The 19597-nt window shown below is 38.8% G+C and overlaps 1 protein-coding gene across 2 annotated transcripts in view; it reads right to left on the bottom strand.

Moving 5' to 3' along the window:
• fibcd1b (fibrinogen C domain containing 1b) overlaps nucleotides 1-19597 on the bottom strand; it is a 123336-nt gene that overhangs the window by 85036 nt on the left and 18703 nt on the right. The window contains exons 2-3 of one of the 2 annotated variants that reach the window (XM_085414279.1): nucleotides 8900-8983; nucleotides 999-1478 (exon numbers count right to left, since the gene is read on the bottom strand). In XM_085414279.1, the coding sequence (XP_085270405.1) occupies nucleotides 999-1478; nucleotides 8900-8983 (564 nt within the window). The remainder of the gene's footprint in view (nucleotides 1-998; nucleotides 1479-8899; nucleotides 8984-19597) is intronic. The other variant, XM_085414280.1, reaches the window with a different exon arrangement.

The following is a 19597-nucleotide window of genomic DNA, read 5'->3' as shown; positions in this document are numbered from 1 at the left end:
AAAAGAAAAGAAAAAGAAAAGAAAGAAAAAAAAGAAAAAGAAAGGGGGACTGGCAGAAGCAGAATGAATTCAGTAGTTTGAGCTATATGGCTGGCAGCTATGAAATCTATTTACTGCAGAGTAGAGAGACTGAGCCTGATGGGCCAAAATTAAGACCATGTAGTGTGAAGATTCTCCACGCACATTTGGGAAATGTATCATCAATAAATCAATGTGGACAGTCGAAACTAAAAGGTGTCTAATTATGTTTACATCCAATGCTCAGTCTGACTTACACACTGGGAAACATTATGTTGTTTTACTGCATTAATGTGCAAATGTGTTTGCTGTTTCTTGAAACATGATGGGCATTTTCTTCCCCCCGTGACCTCGTCTTCAAACACTACAGTGAGCGAGTTGTACCCAGTGGAACATGAGCCCTATTTGCACTTCAAATTAGCTGTTATTTGGCTTTAACAGTCTAAAAAGAAATTGACACAGTCTACTTGGCATTTGATTAGTCAGTGATGGTGTTTGGATTCTCTAGTCGGGAAAAGGAAGTAACTAAATAACACCAGAAAGTCCAATGCTGTCTCACGCTCCTGAAGGTGGTGTCACAATCGATACATATTGATAGATGTGTCACAATCCAGTCCTTGAACACCTCAGTACAGTACTTAAAGTCAGGACTTGGGTGTTGCCCAAGGGTTTAGGAGCATTGCTTTAAATACAGTTCACAAATTGGTTCATTGATTAAGAAAACAACAACAACAACTAAACAAACAATCAAATCAAAACTGATAGTTTTCCCACAAACTGCATGAATTTCCCTTTCTTCTTAAGAAATAAAACCCTTTCTAATCTTCTATGTGCCAAAATAAGTACAAAAAAATTGAAGATGCTTACTACTCTGGATGGTTTCATATATTTATACTTCAACTAAAAGCTGTGATGAAAGAGGTATTGATCTTTACATCACACTGAGGTATAAGGAATGTTTCTCTGCTTATGCGTCTCACCTGTATGAGGCGTCCCTGTTCCGTTTGCAGTGTGTTAAGGTCTTGCCCGAGGCTGCTCTGCCCCCTGCGTAGAGATTCATAGTCCATTTTCAGTTGGCCTGCGTGGGCTGACAGCTTGGCCACCTCCTCAGCCAGACTGACAAGCAGAGCCCGATCCTGTCCTTTCACAGACTTCAAGTCGGAGTCGTGGTCGGTCAGTGAGTGGAGCAATGAGGTCTGCACACCCTCCAGTCGCATAAAGTTACTGTTGTAATCCGGACAGTTGGGGTCAATGAAGATGTTAATGCGAGAGCCATCGCCTCTCTCAACAGTGACCAGGGCATTGGCTTCATCCTGGTTGGTAGAAATGTGGGGTAGGCCATCAGACATGGGTGGAGCCTGATAGTGATTCATGAAAAGGATGGTGCCAGTTACAGTGACAGCCAGCAATACAGCCACGAAGAGAAGGATAGTGCAGAGCAGGTAGCTGCAGCTCATCCTCTGTAAGTCAGAAAGAAGAGAGGGAGAAAGGTAGGCAGAGAAAAGGTATGTTTTAGAAAAGTAAATGCAATTACACCAAAAATGACATTTTAAAAAAAGCTGAGTTATTCAAAAAGAAATGACTTTCTTCAATCACCGGGGCCATAGTTTTAAGTAATGTAACCATATTTCCGTGATAAAGTGTAGTTTTGAATTATTTATGCAGCAAAAAAAAAAAAAAAAAGATCCCATCAACTGTCGGCCTTATTAAAACTCAAAGAGACAATTTCTGTCCAAAGACCCTGCTTATCATTGGAGTGGTGATGCAGTGTGGGGGAGGATACTAGCCTCATACATGTCTGGAAACCACTCAGGGACCTGAGAGCTCCTTCTTTTCAGTTCTAACATGGAGAAGAAAACAAGAAAACATGAAGAAATTGGAGCTACTGAGAAAGAGTAAAGCAAAGACGATGTGGACGGCCAGTCGGATGCAAATAAATGAGCAGAAACCACTTAGAGAAAAGATGGAGGAACTGTACCGGTAACATAGTCTTCAATAATTGGGCTATAAAATGTTTTTTTTATGATGGCCCACTTAGGTTAAGCAATGGATAGGAGAAAGCACTATGGCCCGCCTATATGAATGATTAATAGTTCCTAGCTCCCCAATATCTTTCTAACAAATGAATCACCAGTTGATGTCTAAGTGATTTTTGTTTTTTATTTTCTACAGTCTGTATTTTTTTTTGTTCTCAATGACTGTATGTGGGCTTTGGTTTATGTTAGCATGTGAAAGTGAGAGTGAGCACATTAATATGTAAATTGGCTGTACAAAGCACCGCGAAGCACACTAATAGACAGCTAATGGCCTGCTTTACGAGAGAGGTTTACAGTTCTTTTAATGTGAGGAAAATCAATTGTGTTGTGCAGGAAGTACTCCTATCAACTTTGTTTACCCACAGTCTTTGGATAGAAGACATAAAACGTTGTTACTGCCTGGATATGTGCAGGTGTACATGGGATGCCAATTTTGTAAACCTGAAGCACACAAGACACACAACCAATATGACTACTTCAACCGCACTTGGCTTATTTTATTATTTTCTTTTTAATTCCTGTCTCCAGTAGAATCTGTTGATTACATTTAGTGAAATTTCATGAATCATTGCTTACTAAAGCACCTTAATGTGGCTTTTGTTTTTGAGATACCATTCACATGTGTGTGATCACTGTCGCTGCAAAAACTCTCTTGCGTAAATTTTTTTTAAATGAGTTGCTGTACAGATGTAATGATAAACAATGTTGTTAAAACTACTGACAGCTAAAGTGTCAGAGGGTACCAGGCCTCCATACTTTCTAATACCCAATTTGATTTAGCATCAGAGGGATGGGATGCTTCAGAACATGCTATAAGGCATCATCCTACAGGGCATGGGCAACCATGCCCTGACAGGTAAAAATGATGAGGATCTCAACATTAGTAGGTTAAGGGTGTTAACTGGTGTACAGGTATGGTAAAAAGAAAGTACACCCTCTTTCAATAGTAAGGTTTTACACATTGGGACAAAATAAAAAAGTCCATAGCAGATTTTGAAATGGGAAAAAAGATGCTCTCAGATGAACAACATGTGACATATTTCACTATGACATTATTTATTTAACCAAAAATTAGCCAAAATGCAGGAACTGAAAAAAAAACAAAAACCTTTACTGCTTTAAGAGGGTAAGAAGCAATCAGGTGCTGCTAATCAAATACACTTGATTAACTAATCATCAAAAAGTGTGAGCACTTGAGTAAAAGCAGCAGTTTTGTGGGTCTGAGGCATTCAGTTGTTTTAACACAAAGCCAAGGAAGAAAGACATTAGCAATGATCTTTAAGAAACAGTTGCTACTTTATTACGGTCTTATATCCTCCCCATTTGTTTGGGAAGGTAATGAGCCTATTTCCAAAGGACCACAAAAAACCAAAGCGCTACATCTCAGACTTTTTAAGCCTCAGTTAGCTCAATAAATTATAATGCTCATAGAAAAAAAAGGTTACATTTGCAAAGCTGTTTCCTTTGGACACACAAGATGAAAGTGGAAATTTTTGGCTTTAATGCACACCAATATGTTTGGCAAAAACCAAACACAGCATGTCAGCATAAACACATCAAGCCAGCTGTCAAGCATGGTGGTGGAGGCATGTTGATTCGGACTAGTTTTTTTTAGCCACAGGACCTGAGCACTTTGCAGTCCCTTAGTTAAATGGTAAATGGACTGGTTCTTATATAGCGCTTTTCTACTCTATCCGAGCACTCAAAGCGCTTTATGCAGCTAATTCATTCACCCAATCACACCAGCAATTCTAAGCTTAAGTGCCTAACATTCATACACATTCACACTCCGATGGATGCATTGGAGAGCAACATGGGGTTGACATGCAGACTGGAGCAGCCTGGGATCGAACCACTGACCTTCTGGTTAGTGGCTGATCCGCTCTGCGGAGCTACTTGTTGACCTTGAACTCACACATATTCTAGAGTCAAATGTGGGAGCTTCTGTGTGACAAATAAACTTGGGCAAAAGTGGGTTGGCAAACAGGACAATAATAATAATATTTCCAAGACACCAGCAAATCTACAGCGAAATGGCTGAAAAAGAACAGAACCAAGATGTCAAAGTCCAGACCTAAACTTGACAGAACTCCTATCCGGTCGTTAAGTCTGACGTCACTAGCCGTGTCTGGGCCTAAACTCTGCTGCAGGTCCATATATCAAACGATCACTATGGCATTACTGAGAGTTGAAAAACTGTCTAAAGTCTTTCATCTTTAATAAAATGATCAGACTTCTGTTCTACCAGGTGTAACAATTGAGTTTAACATCCAAGCATCAATGAAAACAGAATTTATGACATTTAACGGAGTTAGAAGTTAGCAGGAAGTTAGCTCGCTAGCTTCTATCTAAATGCAATATATAGCATGTCAAGACTGCGGGGTTTTGGAAACAAATTAAAGCGTACAGCTCTGTTATCACTTCCAACATAAATGAAGACAGAAAACTAAACAGCAGTGACGTTTGTAGGGTTACTGAAGTTTGGCTAGCTGGTATATAATGATGTGCTATGTGACCGCTAGCGACTCAGCTATGTTAGCGTAATATAAACAAGCTAACTTTTTTCCCACTCGATAAAAGTTAACGTTAGTGTTCTCGGTGGTCAGGAACAAATGTAATCGCATGGCAGGATGCTGTAAAAGGACCAAACTTCAGCCAGGAGAACAACTGAGATAATCCATCCACAATAGGAGGTTAGTCATTCATATACTGCTGCATGGACTGGGCTGTAGTTACATCCTAAGGTTTGAAAAACTGAGCTTATATAAATGATTAGTGGTAATAAAAGCCGAGGGAGGTCAACAGTGATCACTGACTGTTTTAGGAGCTTTTTGAGATTAAATAGAAGAAAATACAAAGCATTAAACATGTTAACAACACAAAAGCCATATTAAACGCAGACTACTTTAGGCCCGGAAGTAGGATTCGTCACGTCATCACTTAACGACTGGATAGCAGGGCCCTAAGAGAGCTGTGCATAAATGAATCCCAACAAACCTCAATAAAGTCAGACAACATTGTAATGAATGGGCTCAAATTCCTCCACAATGATGTGACAGACTAAAGCCATCTAGTTACTGTTGCTAAAAGTTCTGAATCTTCTGGTGTACTAATTTTTCAAATGTACTTTTTTTTTAGTTAAATAAGTAATGAGACCGTATAATGTGTCTTCTGTTGTTATCTAATTTAAGAGCTGGTGATGACCAGATAATTTTTTATTATGTCCTAATATGTAATATTTTGCAACATACTGCATACTGTACAACTAGACACTAGATACACTACACACATTTATGCCACTTAATGTTCACTGCATATATGCACATGGACACATAGTTGCATGGAGACCTACATAATTTGACCATAATGCTTTTTTGGGAAAAAGAACATAAAAAAAACTGGCGCATTGCTTTATTTTTTCACCCATATACATCATCGTAGAAATGAGCTCCAGGGGAATAATACTGCACATAGCATTTTTTTTTCGTTTGCTTGCTCTAATTCAACATGTAGGCCTTATGACTATACTTAGAATTTACCTTAAAATCTTTCATTACATATCAAAACTGTGTTTCTCTTTTTTCCAGTTTGTATGAGGTGCGGCTCAGTGATTTTAACTCACTGGGCTTGGCTGTGTCTATGGATGTGTGTGCAGAGGGGTGTCTGTGTCGTACATAATGTGTATAATGGCCTTGCTCTGCAGAATGACAGCAACGTAACATTAGAACGGTTTGCCTGAGTACTATCGCTAGCGGGCCAAGACATCAGTGAAAGCTATCACTGGCACTACACTAAATATTCATTGCTAGCACACTGATTATTAACGTAGAATGGAAAAGATATATGATAGTCATAGTTATGCTGACAGGCAGACCTCTATACATTAAAACATATTCAGAACACAGAGGAGTAGATGTGTTTCATGCATGTTGAACCGTAACTAGACAATGATCGAATCTGTAATAATAATTTAGTCTTGAAAAATTAAGGCTAATATAATATAATTATATTATATATAATATAATATAATATAATTATATGCCAATTATAATTGGCATATAATATATAAATGTGGAGAGACTCCCAACTCGACCTAACTAGTTGCCAACTGGTTTCTATAAAAGAACGTGCCTATGTTACGTTGCCATGAAATTGCTGTTGTACAATAATCCTATTTTTTTAGGAATCTCTACTTTTGTGTTTACCAGTTCATTTATGGTAAATGAGCTGGTTTTTACATAGTGCTTTTCTACTCTGAGCACTCAGAGCACTTCATATAACATGTCTCATTCACACACATTTATATAAGAACTTTTTTCTACATCTAAGTGCTTGCTATCTAACATTCAACTCTGTGTCTTATTAAGTGTTATTAATCTAATTCAGTCTTATTGAGTCTGTCTTATTGCTGCTCTATTGCTGGTTTGATGAACCAAAGTTGCTTTGATCACTCATACACATACCTGCCGTTCGTCTTCAAAGAAACATTTTCAAAGGGCAACAAAACCACAAATTCATTGCACATGGTTGCAGTAACTTTGGTGTTGCTGCAATCTCAAACCACCATTTTCCCTAACGTGACTGCAGAATCTGTTTTTCATGTTTATGAATACAACAATGAATCAACAAAAGTGCAGTTCAGTGTTAAAGTTCTGTGTTTTGCTAATCTGTCAATCCAGATTTCACCCTCCTGCCCACAGACACTGCATTGTTGGGAAGCATTTGCTGAAATACTGCTGAAAACCTCTCAGTTCACTGATAGAGACACAGTCCTTGTAGAAGTGTGTTACTCAGCACCATCTCGAAATGCCCATAGACACTTATTTGAAAAGTTTTTTGAACCATTACCAAAAATCATCAAAATTGCATGTTGTGAAGACAGGACACAACTCACTCAGTGTGTCACAGTCAACAGTGCTTTATTATAGTTCTTTTTGGATACCCTGGCAGTTACCCACTGCTCCACCCCACCCCTGCACAAACCACACTTCACCACACACGTATTCCATCAAATCAAATTAAAAAAAAAAAGATTAAAAGGTTTGCTGACTTTTTTTTGTTAAGGCCTTTTTTCTCCTGGGAAGTTCTACTGCTTTGGATGTCAATTTTTCCTACAACTTACAATGTCAATAAAAGACGAGGTCACTTAACAATAACATAATTATGTGTCATTATAGGATGTTTGCTCAAACAAGTACAGGATGAGGATTTATTTATTTTTCAACAGAAGAATAATCACAGGAAATGCACTCATTCTTCTGTTTACAGGTAATATTTTGGTCTGTAGAAACGCACTGGCTCAACAACAAGGTGGTTATTCAGTTAAGTTGATCTTATAATTTTATGATTTTATTTTTTTATTGTGCTGTGGCAAACAATGTTCCCAGTAATAAACATGGCATAGGGATAAGACAACAGAAAAGAAATAGAAAACAGAGCAAGTGTAAAAAGAAATTAACTAACCAGGCATCTTTTCCACTTTAGAAACAAAGGTGGCTAATTTAACCTTTTTTTATGCATTATTAACCAACCAAAATGTTTCTGGAGCCAGAGATTTTCTTTTGCATTGTGTTTTGATGGTCAGTAAAAAATGAAATGAAACAGCAACCTGCTTCATGCCCCATTGGAGTACGCGGTCTCCCACCTCAGGTTGAGATTTGTAGTGGCATAATGACAGTGAGAACAGGATGCAAGCAGCCTCTTAACAGTTAGGTTTTTTTTGTAAATGAGACTCTCGATCTCACAGCAGGAGACAACTCTGTAATTAGTGGCTGACTTTCACGTCCTCTCCTTTCTGTACTCAAGCCACACCATGGGATTTGAGAGGAGAACTGGGGAATTCTGATAGATAGATCGGAAAGAAGAGGCAGAGAATTAGAGAGAATTCCTCTCTGTGGAAATGATGTCCTCCCACGCAGGAGAACTGGCAGACAGTTCTTGGACAAAAGGTTTTGCCTGCTCATTAGATAAGCAGGAAACTAGCAAAACTCTTCCAAGCATCCTCGCTCTCTCGTCCTCTCTCCCTCTTCTCAAAACACAAACACGCACATGCTGACACAAATCGATGTATACACAGAAGACATTCACGTTGGAGCTGCCAAACTAATACACGCAGAAAGGTACAAAAATATTTTGAAGCTAAACTGGCATGCACGGACTGGTTTTAAAAGAAGTCATGTTCACCATTTCCACCCTCCTTTCATTCACTGGCGGTTTGAATCTGACTCATAACAGCATTCAGTGCAGTTTCTTCATTATAATCTGCTATACAATCAGGCTCCATTTCCCAGTGTAGCCATGACCTCCCCTCTCAGTTCAGAGTATCTGCAGGGTCTTATCCATCTTCCTCTTGTGCGTCTGGGTATTTGAGCTGAGGTTGTGCAATTGCTGCTTCTCAGTGGCAAAATATAATGTGTTACACACAACGATTCATTTCTAAAGGAGTGAGATAGTGGCTGGTGATTAAAAAAATAATTGTCGGTGAAACATAATCTCCTCCACAGGTGAGCAAGTAACTATTCAATGTCTGCCCCTGATTTGGCTAAAAAGGAGGATGGTGGATGGTAGTGTATACAGCAGTGCACGTAGTATAGAGGAAGAAATAAGGGGATTTAATTTGTGTCATTATAATATTATACATTATATCAGTTTGGATTATTTTTATTTAGCCATTTCTATCCACTTCAGTGTTTGCTAGTCCCCATATCAACTTACATATTATTCTGCAGAAATCTAATTCAAACTCTAGCCAAAATAATTTGTTTGATTTGTGTAAATTCAACCAGTTAAAAAGACAAATTGCTCAAGTATACATGTGCGTACATGTTGTGATAACGGGGCCTTACCTTAGCTGGGGTCTCCCTGGCTGTTTCTGAATCTGACCAGCGATGTTTGAGTTGAGAGGAGCTGGGCACACATTCACAGAACGTCTGCATGGGACAAACAGATAGGGCCACTAGTGTTGGCGTTTGTTCAAGTCACATGTGCAATCAAGCATGCGTGCACATGCAAACAAACACACACATACATGCATAGACGCACAGGCTTTGGATATATACTCCTGAAAACAAGTAAAGGAATACTTTTTAATCAGGGTTTAGCATCAAGTCAATTAAACTTGTAGGATATTGATCTGGCAGCAGAGGTTTGGTGTTAATGAAATTAAAAACAGGTGCACTAGAGGGGTAACAATGAGCACCCACAATAGGAATGGTTTTACAGGTGGAGGCCACTGACTTTTTCCCTCCTCATCCCTTCTGACTGTTTGGCTAGGGCCAGTGTCACTACTGGTACTGTGAGCTGAAATCTGGACCGTACAGAGGGTGCAAAGGTCCTAGCACATTGGACCTTGAGGGGATTGAGGGGATTTCAAGAGACAGGCAGTTATTCTAAGGGAGCCGGACAGAGCCATAGAAGGTCCTTAACCCATCAGCATGACCAGCATCTACTCCTTTTTGCAAGGAGGAACAGGATGATCACTGTCAGAACTACAAAATGACCTCCAACAGACCACTGGTGTTAATGTGTCTGAGAAAACAATCAGAAAAAGACTTTATGAGGAACCTACATCCTCTAAAGGGCTTCATGGTCACTGCAGAGCACAATGAAACCAGATTGGCATTTGCCATAGAATACCACAATTGGTGCCAAAACTTGCACCCTGTGCTTCTCATAGATCACAGCAGGTTCACCCTCAGCACACCTGAAAGAGTCTGGATAACCATGGTGAATGTTATACTGCCTGTAACGTCATTCAGCATGACTGGGTTGGTAGTAGGTCACTGATCATCAGGGGAGGAATAACCATGGAAGGACGCACAGACCTCTACAGCCAATGGGCAACGGCACCCTGACTGGCATTAGGTATCGAGATGAAATCTTTGGACCCACTGTCAGACCTCATCCTGGTGCAGTGGGTCCTGGATTCCACCTGGTGTCCAACAATGCTCAGCCTCACGTGGTAGGAGTGTGCAGGCTGTTCCTGGAGATTGAAGGAATTGATACCAATGACTGTACCCCCACACTCGCCAGACCTAAATCTAATCGAACACCTCTGGAACTTTATGTTTTAGGCCGTCCAACGCTGCCAGGTTGCACCTCAGACTGTTCAGGTCTGTCAAAATGGAGTCTGCTGCATCATTTTTCCACTTTGATTTTCGGGATGTCCGAATTCAGCCTTCTGTACAGTAGATTCATCATTTTCATTTCCATCAAGTGATGTGGCATCCTGTCATTCCACATTACCCAATCCAATGTCAGTATAAATATTCAGCATGACTTTTCAAACGTTTCCTTTACATCTCAAACGTATCATTAAATTCAGTTTTTATGACAGGTTCAATTTCCAGAAATCATGGACAGAGTTTCTTCTATAATAGAAAATATCAAAAAGTAACTTTTAATTAACTGCATGCGGGGAAAACACTGTGTGCAAGCAGCACTTATTCATACAGGTAAATGTGTGCAGTGTGAAATTTGAACATGCTTCAGGATACAGTATGTGCCTAGTGCTGCTTATATGTGTGTTTGTCTAGCGGTTCTAGCTGCTACACAGATAAAACCAGAGTAATTACGGAAGTGTGAGCTTTCTAACTGCTTCCAGAGACCACGTTATTCCATGACCTTAAACACTACTCCTCCCCCACTGGAATTGCTCAATTAGCTAGGGACAATAACCCCAACACAAAAGCACACATCCCCAATCCCAGCTGAGTACTTAAGAATGGATGCAGCAAACATTAGCAATTAATATATCAAAATGAGTTTTCTATCCAAGCCTGGTGTCATAAGATTTTCATTAGTGAATTTATATGACTAAGACTATATGTCTTTACACCTGTTATGAGCAGTATTATAAGATCACTTTAGAGCTGTACTAATTTTCAGTAACCAGGGGGTGAAGTAAGTTGGGTTTGGTTAAGTTTTGCTTTGGTTTGGCAAAGAACCACTGACTCTTATATTCAGCAGACATGGCATGTCCACCCTCCCACACTCATTTTTTACCTCTGGTTTGGCCTTAGAACTATTTGTGTGCTAATTGTTAAGCTAACTTGATTTGTCTGACTGTTGTGATGCTCATAACTCATATGGTGGTTTTGCAGACACATGACTTCTAACGACATACCATTAACTTGCTCTGTTTTTGAACATGTGGCCAAGTGATTAAGGCCCCAGTCACACAAACCTAGAGACCCATCTACAACCAACTAAAAACCACTGGTCATCAGGGAAAAATATGTATTCCCCTACCAGCTGGTGAGTGGTTGCTGGAGGTTGATGGCAGTTGCTGGGAAATCGACTGCTAAAAGCCCCAGTCACCTACATCTGCTGACAAGTCAATGACTCCCTGACACTAAAGAAAGATGTGGCAAAAGCCTCTTTGGAATTGCTTTGGTTGGTCGGAGATTGGCACAGTCATCCAAAGTCCACAAAAAAACCCCAAAACAAACGTGGAAAAACACTGAGCAGCTACTTTTAAGGTTGTAGTGAAACTGTGAAAAGTGCGACACAAAATAGACACAGAGAACTTTTCCCATCAAAATAAAAGTCCACTTTTTCAAGTAGCTTAGCTAGCAGTTTGCAAGTGATTGCAGATAAGTTTGCAACCAATTTCACCTAGTGTCAGTCAACAACCATATGGAAAAGAAATAGTAAAAACTTATAAAAGACTTGCATAAGATGTGGCCTACTCCATATAGTGAATCATATAAGGTTTTACTCGTGAAAGTGGCCACTTTCTCATTACTTTCATATATTGTTTTAGTAAGTATCCAAAAAATACAAGTTCAATTTATATAATTTTTCAAGGGATCTTATATCTGTTTTCACTCTTGTATGTTTTTCATACAAGTTTCACACAAGACAGATACAAACTTTATAAGATTTATATATATCTTTTCCATATGGGCAACCTCGGGCAACTACTTGTCAACCAATGACAGAATACACATTTTACACTTGCAGCTGGTGGCAGCAAGACGCTCAATATGGCTAACTCTGGAGCAATGGGCTTATGACCTCAAATGAGAAATCTCTAAACATTAAGCTTTCTAAATGTGGAAATGGCTGCTTATGGGGGGCAAGTGTGGCAGCTATACAAAGCCACACAGTTACTGTGTGGGCCTTCTGAAAAAGCCACACTTAAAAGAGTCTTGAAATCCACTTAAAGTTGGGAGACTGCTGATAATTCTCTCAGATTAATGCAGGTATGATGGATGCCTTGAGCTTTTTAATGTTAATATTTCAAATATAGTAGCTGTGAAAGTGCATGTTGTAAACATGCAAACAGCAGTTACATGTATGCAGTTGTGCAGCGTTGCTTGCCTTTGTGTATTTTTTGTCAGCTGCGACTTGCCGCGTATGCTACTCACACAGTCATTGTTATCTCGGCTAACCAATAGCTCACCTTTTTGCTCTAAGCATTCATTTCCAGTGTGTAAGACAGCAAGAAAGAAATAAAGGAAGGTAGTGAGAGAGAGAAAAAAGTTAAGGGTGGGTGGATGGGGGAAGCGGGAGATTTGAGAGAGGTGTGCAGAATTCTAATGAGCAGCCTTAGGGTCAGTGATAGAAATCTATGTCTGTTCTGCCTAAAACATTGCAGCTGTCTGTGCAGTACACAGAGAGCTACAGAGCTGCGTTACTAAATAAACACAGACTCCACAGTGATATGACCAACGCACTAACAAATCAGCTACATAGTAGAGTGAAAGCTACTGAATTTGTGTGTCTTACAAATTCATTTTAGTAATAAAAAGCAGGCAAATGTGTTGTGAGTATACAAAATGCGTAAATGCTTGTGTGCACCAACACACATGGGCACAACGTGTACTCCAGTTTTGTTGCAAAAGGGAAAAAAATTTATAAAAACATCACATGTGAACACATACACACAGAACAAAAGCTTATGTGTTGCAGCTGCAACCCACTTAGATTCCTGAGACTCTGCCTTTCCATTATACTGAGCAGCATGGATCAGAGCTTTAGTTTGTTCATTCCCCTGCCTGCTAATGCTCACATTGGGGTTTCATGCTGCCCGTGCACACAAACATATACGCACGTGCCCCACAGTGACACACCAATATCTGTGGAGCTTCTTGTTGGCAGTGGTCCCAGCTTGGGCATGACTGCTTGGCAGTGTTTGTCTAGTCCAAAACTGACTCCACAAGCTCCACCAGCGGAGAGGATTTACACTTAATGGAATATTTGGGCTTTTTATTGGTTGGACCTTACAAGCAGAATCCTATCTGATGAGGCACGTCTCGATAAGACAGAGAGGGCTCAGACTTATCCCGGGCGTGCCTGAATGTGTACGTGTGTGCTTTTTCAATAAGCGTACCTATGTATTTGCATGAGTGCATGGATAGTGTGTGAATATAAATATTTTAGGCCAGTATCCCCAGTCTATCTAAGAATATTTGGATTGTGTGAACGTGTTGTTCTTGGGATAATTAGTTCGCTTTGCAGAATACCTTTGCGTGAGACTGTGTGACAGGGACTTTAGCAAGGTGTGTTTTAGCCTAGTGCTCACTAAGCTGATGGAGTAAAAGAGGCTTTGCATATATTCACTTGTGGGCTTACAAATCATTTAATGGGACTTGCAGATTGGTAAATGAGGGGACAGAATGATGAAAAAAGCAGAAAAAGGGGGTATATAAAGCAGGATGAAAAGCAGAAGGATATTGTGTAGGGGTGAAAGCCCTTACATAGTTCAGCAGTGTTTCATATAAGAGATTATCTACTTAAGTGTGCATTCTCTGTAGACACTGCTATACCAAACAACACTCAAAACCAAACGGAAACTTTATTAGTGATAAAATAATGACTAAGTGTATAAATTTGTGCCATTCCTCCAAAATAAATTGTGATGTTCTCTAGCTTGTAATCAGATCTTAAGAAGATAAACTATAATACACCTTGAAATCTATAATGAGACAGATTAGTATTAAAAATATACATTTAATCTAACATTTTAATACCTTAATAACAATTCATGCAGTTATTTCAACAAGTTATTTTCCAAACCCACAAGGAAATATTAATACCCAAAATAATGACTTAAAGTAATTTGATTACATGTAGATATATTATACAATGTAAAACATTACATTTAACAGAATCTCATCAAAACAAATCTACTTGATTGGTATACATTCAGTCTATATGAAGCTTTTTTTCCTTAATGATTATTTATCTGAATAGATACACTTTTGATTTTATATACATTTGTATCAGCTGTGTTTTACTCACACAATTGCGTCCTGTTTATGAGGGCATTGAATCATTTTTGAGTGTATTTTACATTAAAATATGGCAATGTAAAATCACAAAGAACTCATTAAGTTCTTGGATTTTAAAGATAATTTGGGGCTGTTTTAAATGGGAGTTAATCCGAATCTTTTCTTTTTTTAAATTTACGGTCATTTATTTCTTGAGGGTTTGTTTTGTTTTTTTTCTCTCTGAGGATTCAAATGTCACAACCCAACAAAATAAACATTGTCTAATCATTAATTCAGGGACTTACATTTAAAATTCAACAAGTTCTGAGGCCGGCCTTGCCAGAATAATGATGATTAATGGTCTTACAGATGCTTACCTGAGATGAAAGGAAGCTTCCAACTTTAACTAAAAGAAAAGACACCCCAAAGCTGCACTGTATCATGTCTGCAGATGATCTGCTATCATCATCTACTTACAGAAGTCAGCCAGAGTGTCAGTATGGGGGTAGAACTTACTGTACCCAGTCACTGGTCCAAATGTTAAGCTATCTGTTGAGTCCCAGTAAACCACCACCCAATATCCATCTTTCATGGATCTTGTCCTTCCCATTGTTATTTATGCAGGACTGAAGATGTATGGAAGTAATCATATTAACAAATATCTAGCAGGGTGAAATTGATTAGGTGCTGGTGTCCTTAAAATAATGGTTTTGTGTGTTTTATGATGGCACAACTATAGTTTTGTTACGGAGAGCTGAGTTAACCCCCTGACCTTAGAAGACCAATATCCACTGCAGCACAGCATCCCCTCAGAGAGAGAGTGAACATGACCACTTGCCACCCGATAGCACTCAACCATCACATCTTTTACTCATGCACTGCCATACATGTACACACACACACACACACACACACACACACACACACACACACACACACACACACACACACACACACACACACACACACACATGCATGCACATATCCTCTAACACGAGTAAAGGAGCAAACGCTACATTTGTCTTGTGCCATCAGCATCAAAATCTGATCTCCTTGCCAAGGTCAAATTTTTAAGATGTAGGATACCCCCTTTGTGCGAACGCAGTCGCAAAACATAGACATACACAGAGAGATAGATGGGCAGACACACACATGCATGGACACACACACACAAGTAAGGGGACCCAGTAGTGCTATTTGAGCTACAGTCATTAGTCATTCTGCAGGGTAGCTGTACCATGAAGCAGGACACCAGTATCCCTAACATGCATGTATTATTTATGAGTGCCTGTACGGTTTACACGTAGTGATATATGCAAATGTATACATTAAGGAGACGCAGCTCTTCATTTTTGCCTATTTGAGGAAGTGTCTGCCTTCTTATCACGCTGCTATTAAAGTAGCAACACTGTGGGGTGGAGATTCATCTTGCTTTTTAATGATGCGTCTTATTTGTGTGCGTGCGCATGTGTGTGTCTGCATGAAGTTCATAAGGGTATCAGTGAATGTGCTTGTGCATCCAGGTAGGAGTGTACTTGCGTGCCCAGGTAAGTGTGTTTCTTGTCCTTGCATGATTGTGCTTGTGCACTTAACTGTTCTTGCAACAGCAATCACAACTCTAAGTGGCCTGCAATTTCAAAGAGAAAAATTGAAGTGGGAGTAGAAAGGACGAAGAAAGACAAGCAATTTGGTGAAGTTCAGCTGTGAGGAGTCCTTGATGAGAATTATTTTGATTATTCCTGACGAGAGTAACAGGAAAAGCACTATAAATCTATCCTTTTCACTCCACAATAATTTATTGAATGGTGAAGGTGTGCCTTTACCAAAGATATTCTTGTGTTTGTGTGTGCAATTAGGATGCTGTTGCTGTCAACAAAGCATGACTGGTGCATGTATAACCTCCAATAGAATACACCCCTCTTGATGTGCATATGTGCATGAGCATTATGTTTTTGACATTTTATGCAATCATGCTCAAATCCTCCTTACTTGACCTGCGTCTTGCACATTAAAGTTTAATTTCAAGTCAAGACAAGTCAGGTTTATTTGTGAAGCCCAATCTCACATTCACTGTCTTCTTTGTCATCATATCACCAAAGCAAGGCCTGGTTGCTTTTGTTCTGAAAAAGGAATGAAAAACTTAAAGAACGAGGGGATGTCAGTGACATGGAACAAAAAAAATCAAAGAGAAAAGTGAAAATTATGAGTTGAAATGTCTTAGAAGTCGAAGAAAACTCACAGAAATCACGGAAAATTAACATAATATTGCAAAAATTGTAGGCTGAGCTTTTGAAATATGATGTTTTCTGTCTGCAAAAAAGACCCATATGGTAGAGACATGATTTTTAAAGAAATTTCAAATCATTTTCTTTTATTAAAAACTCTTTAAGATGTTTGAAACTTACTGCTTTGACACATTTCTCATTCAATATGTAATATTTCCCTACCTCATACTGATAGGCTTTATGTGTTTAACAATTGCAAGCAACACTTTTTTTTTATCACTAAACGACAGCATAGGACATATAGGTCTTACAAGACATAAAGTAGATGTAAAATATTTACTTAAAGTTCATATTTTGTCTCCATTTGGTTAGTCTCACATAACCTGTGAGAGAAGAGGTAACAATATATGCCTTTTGAAACTGAAAGCCCTTTTTCAATCTTGCTGTTTCACTTCATGCTTACAAAGAAGCCGTTCTGACCTTACGGTGATTGCGTGCTTTATAATCGTGGCTGCAGTGATATGTTTTTGCATTCCAGTGTGTGCGTCTCAGGGACAGTTGGTGACAGAGTCAGTCTCTGTGTGGCCAATTGCAGTGTGAGCTCCAAGGACAGGCAGTGGAGGGTAGAGCGGGTGATTTGTCTCTTAGGATTGAACTCATCCCCCTGCTCTCCTGCTGGCCTCTCCTTCCTCTTCTTTCTCTGCATGCTGTCTTATTTTGAAGGTGAAGAACATTTCTTGCAGTGTTTGCATGCATTCATTTTAGCTGATGCAGCATATTGTCTTTTCCGAATTTAGAGTTTGTGTAGCGTGCACAGTTACACAAGGTCACAGATCCTCAAATAAGCCATTAACATTCACATACGGATATTGTATGTTAAACAAAGCGCTACAGCACAATTTACATATTTGCTTTAGCCCAACGGAGATATAAATACTTATACTGTATATTTTATATATACTATTCTGACCATATAAAACATTTTAAACATTATCATAAAAACTATTCCTTAGGCCTTGGTACTATATTATGCATTTTATTATGACTTTTTAAGTTTATTTTTACCTGGGGATTTTTTTTCTAATCAGTCTGGAGTGGCTGTCTGGGACCAACCAAAGTTCTACGTTGCTCTAATATTGTGATTTCTAGCCAGGATTTGTCTTAGAGGCATTCAGTCATAATCCCACAGATGGTAGCTTCACACCATTGGCTCTTCAGCCAAACACATATGCCAAATGTGTCTGACCCTGTGTTCTGTCTCCGACTAAGTAGGAATACAGCATCAACAACCAGCAGAATTAAGAAAATATATGCGTATATACATATAAACTGCTCATAAAGGGTAATATAATATTTTTGCGAGTCATTAGCTAGGGAATCCAAAGAAAGTGCACCATTTTCATCAATCATGAGCTTTACACAGAGCTGCTCCTTTCAAATCATTGTGGCCTACCATGAAGACACAGCAAATAAACTAATCTCTTATTATATTTAGCACTCTGTAGCATAATCATTTTTGTTGTTTTTAGTTGGAGAAGATTATATTATTTTCTCAAAACTTTATAATCTGTGCTCTACGTATTAGGAATTTCTATTCTGATTTTGAATCATTGGAAAATCACAGAAAAATCAGACAGGCATAAAAAAGCTAGACTGTACACATTGGAGTAAATGCTCACCACTCTATAGCTAATCACGTCTGCTATTGCTTTTTTGCAACTTAGCTTGATATATGAAAACTGTGCTAAGAGGTAAAATAGAAACTCTTTTCATTAAAGTGCAGAAGAACTGTAAAAAAATGGCTAATGCTAGTGTATGGAAACCAAATTGCTCTTTAATAACTCTATCAAGGTTTTATAATGATATATTACTTAAGAATGGGATGTTATGTTAACCAATCAAGTGCAATGACTTGCATTTCTATGCTTTTTGCACTGAGAAAGACTAAGCACAGCAAGGGCATTATTAAGATCTGTGAGTCCTTGACCTCACTTTCAATCCTTAACAGTGGATAACAGTGTATTTCTTAAACATCTTGTAATATTGATGTTAGGTTTTAGTATGAAATGCTTACTGAGTTACTTCCAGCACAAGTGTAGACAGTAACTCGTATTATTTATCATAACATAAATAACTGTAAGACTACAGAAGGTACCTTCTGATATGTTGCTATAATATCTTTTTATTAAAGATCTAAAGAACAGATTTGTTGTTAAAGATATACCCATTAAGTTTAATTGTCTCCCTGACATTTGTACCTTTTCACATTTTCTTTGAAAGTGACATCCTCTACAACAAATAACCAAACTTCTTCAATGTTCTGCATTAGAAAAGAGTATGTGTTTGTGTTCGACTATGATCATGTATGTGTGAACACACCTGTTCATTAAGGTCAATTTCCTGGAGTCCTAAATCTGATTTTCCCTCCTCAAAAGTGAATGTGAAAAGATTATTACTGGCTTCGGTCTTGTTAGCCTTTACAAAGCTTCCCAGAAAGCAAACACAGTAGTACTGCTGCTGGCACTACTCATAAATACCAAAGCAATTTTGTCAATAGGGCCTTTACTGTAATGGAAACATTCTAAATTTCGGTGCACAATAACCCTTCAGAAGCTATGGGCAATAAGTGGAGCACGTACTGCAGAATGGGGATATGCATGCATCGTTAAGGGGCTCTTCATGTAGAGTGCGGGGGTTTGATCGCTGCCTTTATAAGGTGTAGTATCGGTCACAGGAAAATGTTTGTGTTATTGTATAACTTATTGAGAATGACACAGTTTCAGCATCAGTAAGGGCATATTTTTAGATTTAAAGCTATCAAAGGGCAAACAAATGGAAAAGGAATAGTCTTACGAGCAAATACATATTGCATGGTAAAGCAATACCCTAGCAATGAGTCAAAACAAAGCAAAGCAATGGCATTATGCATAAAACAGTGCTGCAGCAAAAATAAAAGCGCTGCAAGCACTGTTTTCCACTCCACGAGGAAAGCAGTAGTACCCACCTTAGTGAAAAATGGGAAATAAAGTAAAACCCTAATGGCTTGCCCAGGGTTGGTATGGAGTATATACTGCTCAAAAATTGTGATGAGTTAAATAATCAA

This window comes from Rhamphochromis longiceps, linkage group LG7 (assembly GCF_057381845.1).
Source record: "Rhamphochromis longiceps isolate RC_006_pf linkage group LG7, R_longiceps_female_GT1.1, whole genome shotgun sequence".
In the NCBI taxonomy this organism is placed as follows: domain Eukaryota; kingdom Metazoa; phylum Chordata; class Actinopteri; order Cichliformes; family Cichlidae; genus Rhamphochromis; species Rhamphochromis longiceps.
This window is presented reverse-complemented; position numbering and strand designations above follow the sequence as displayed.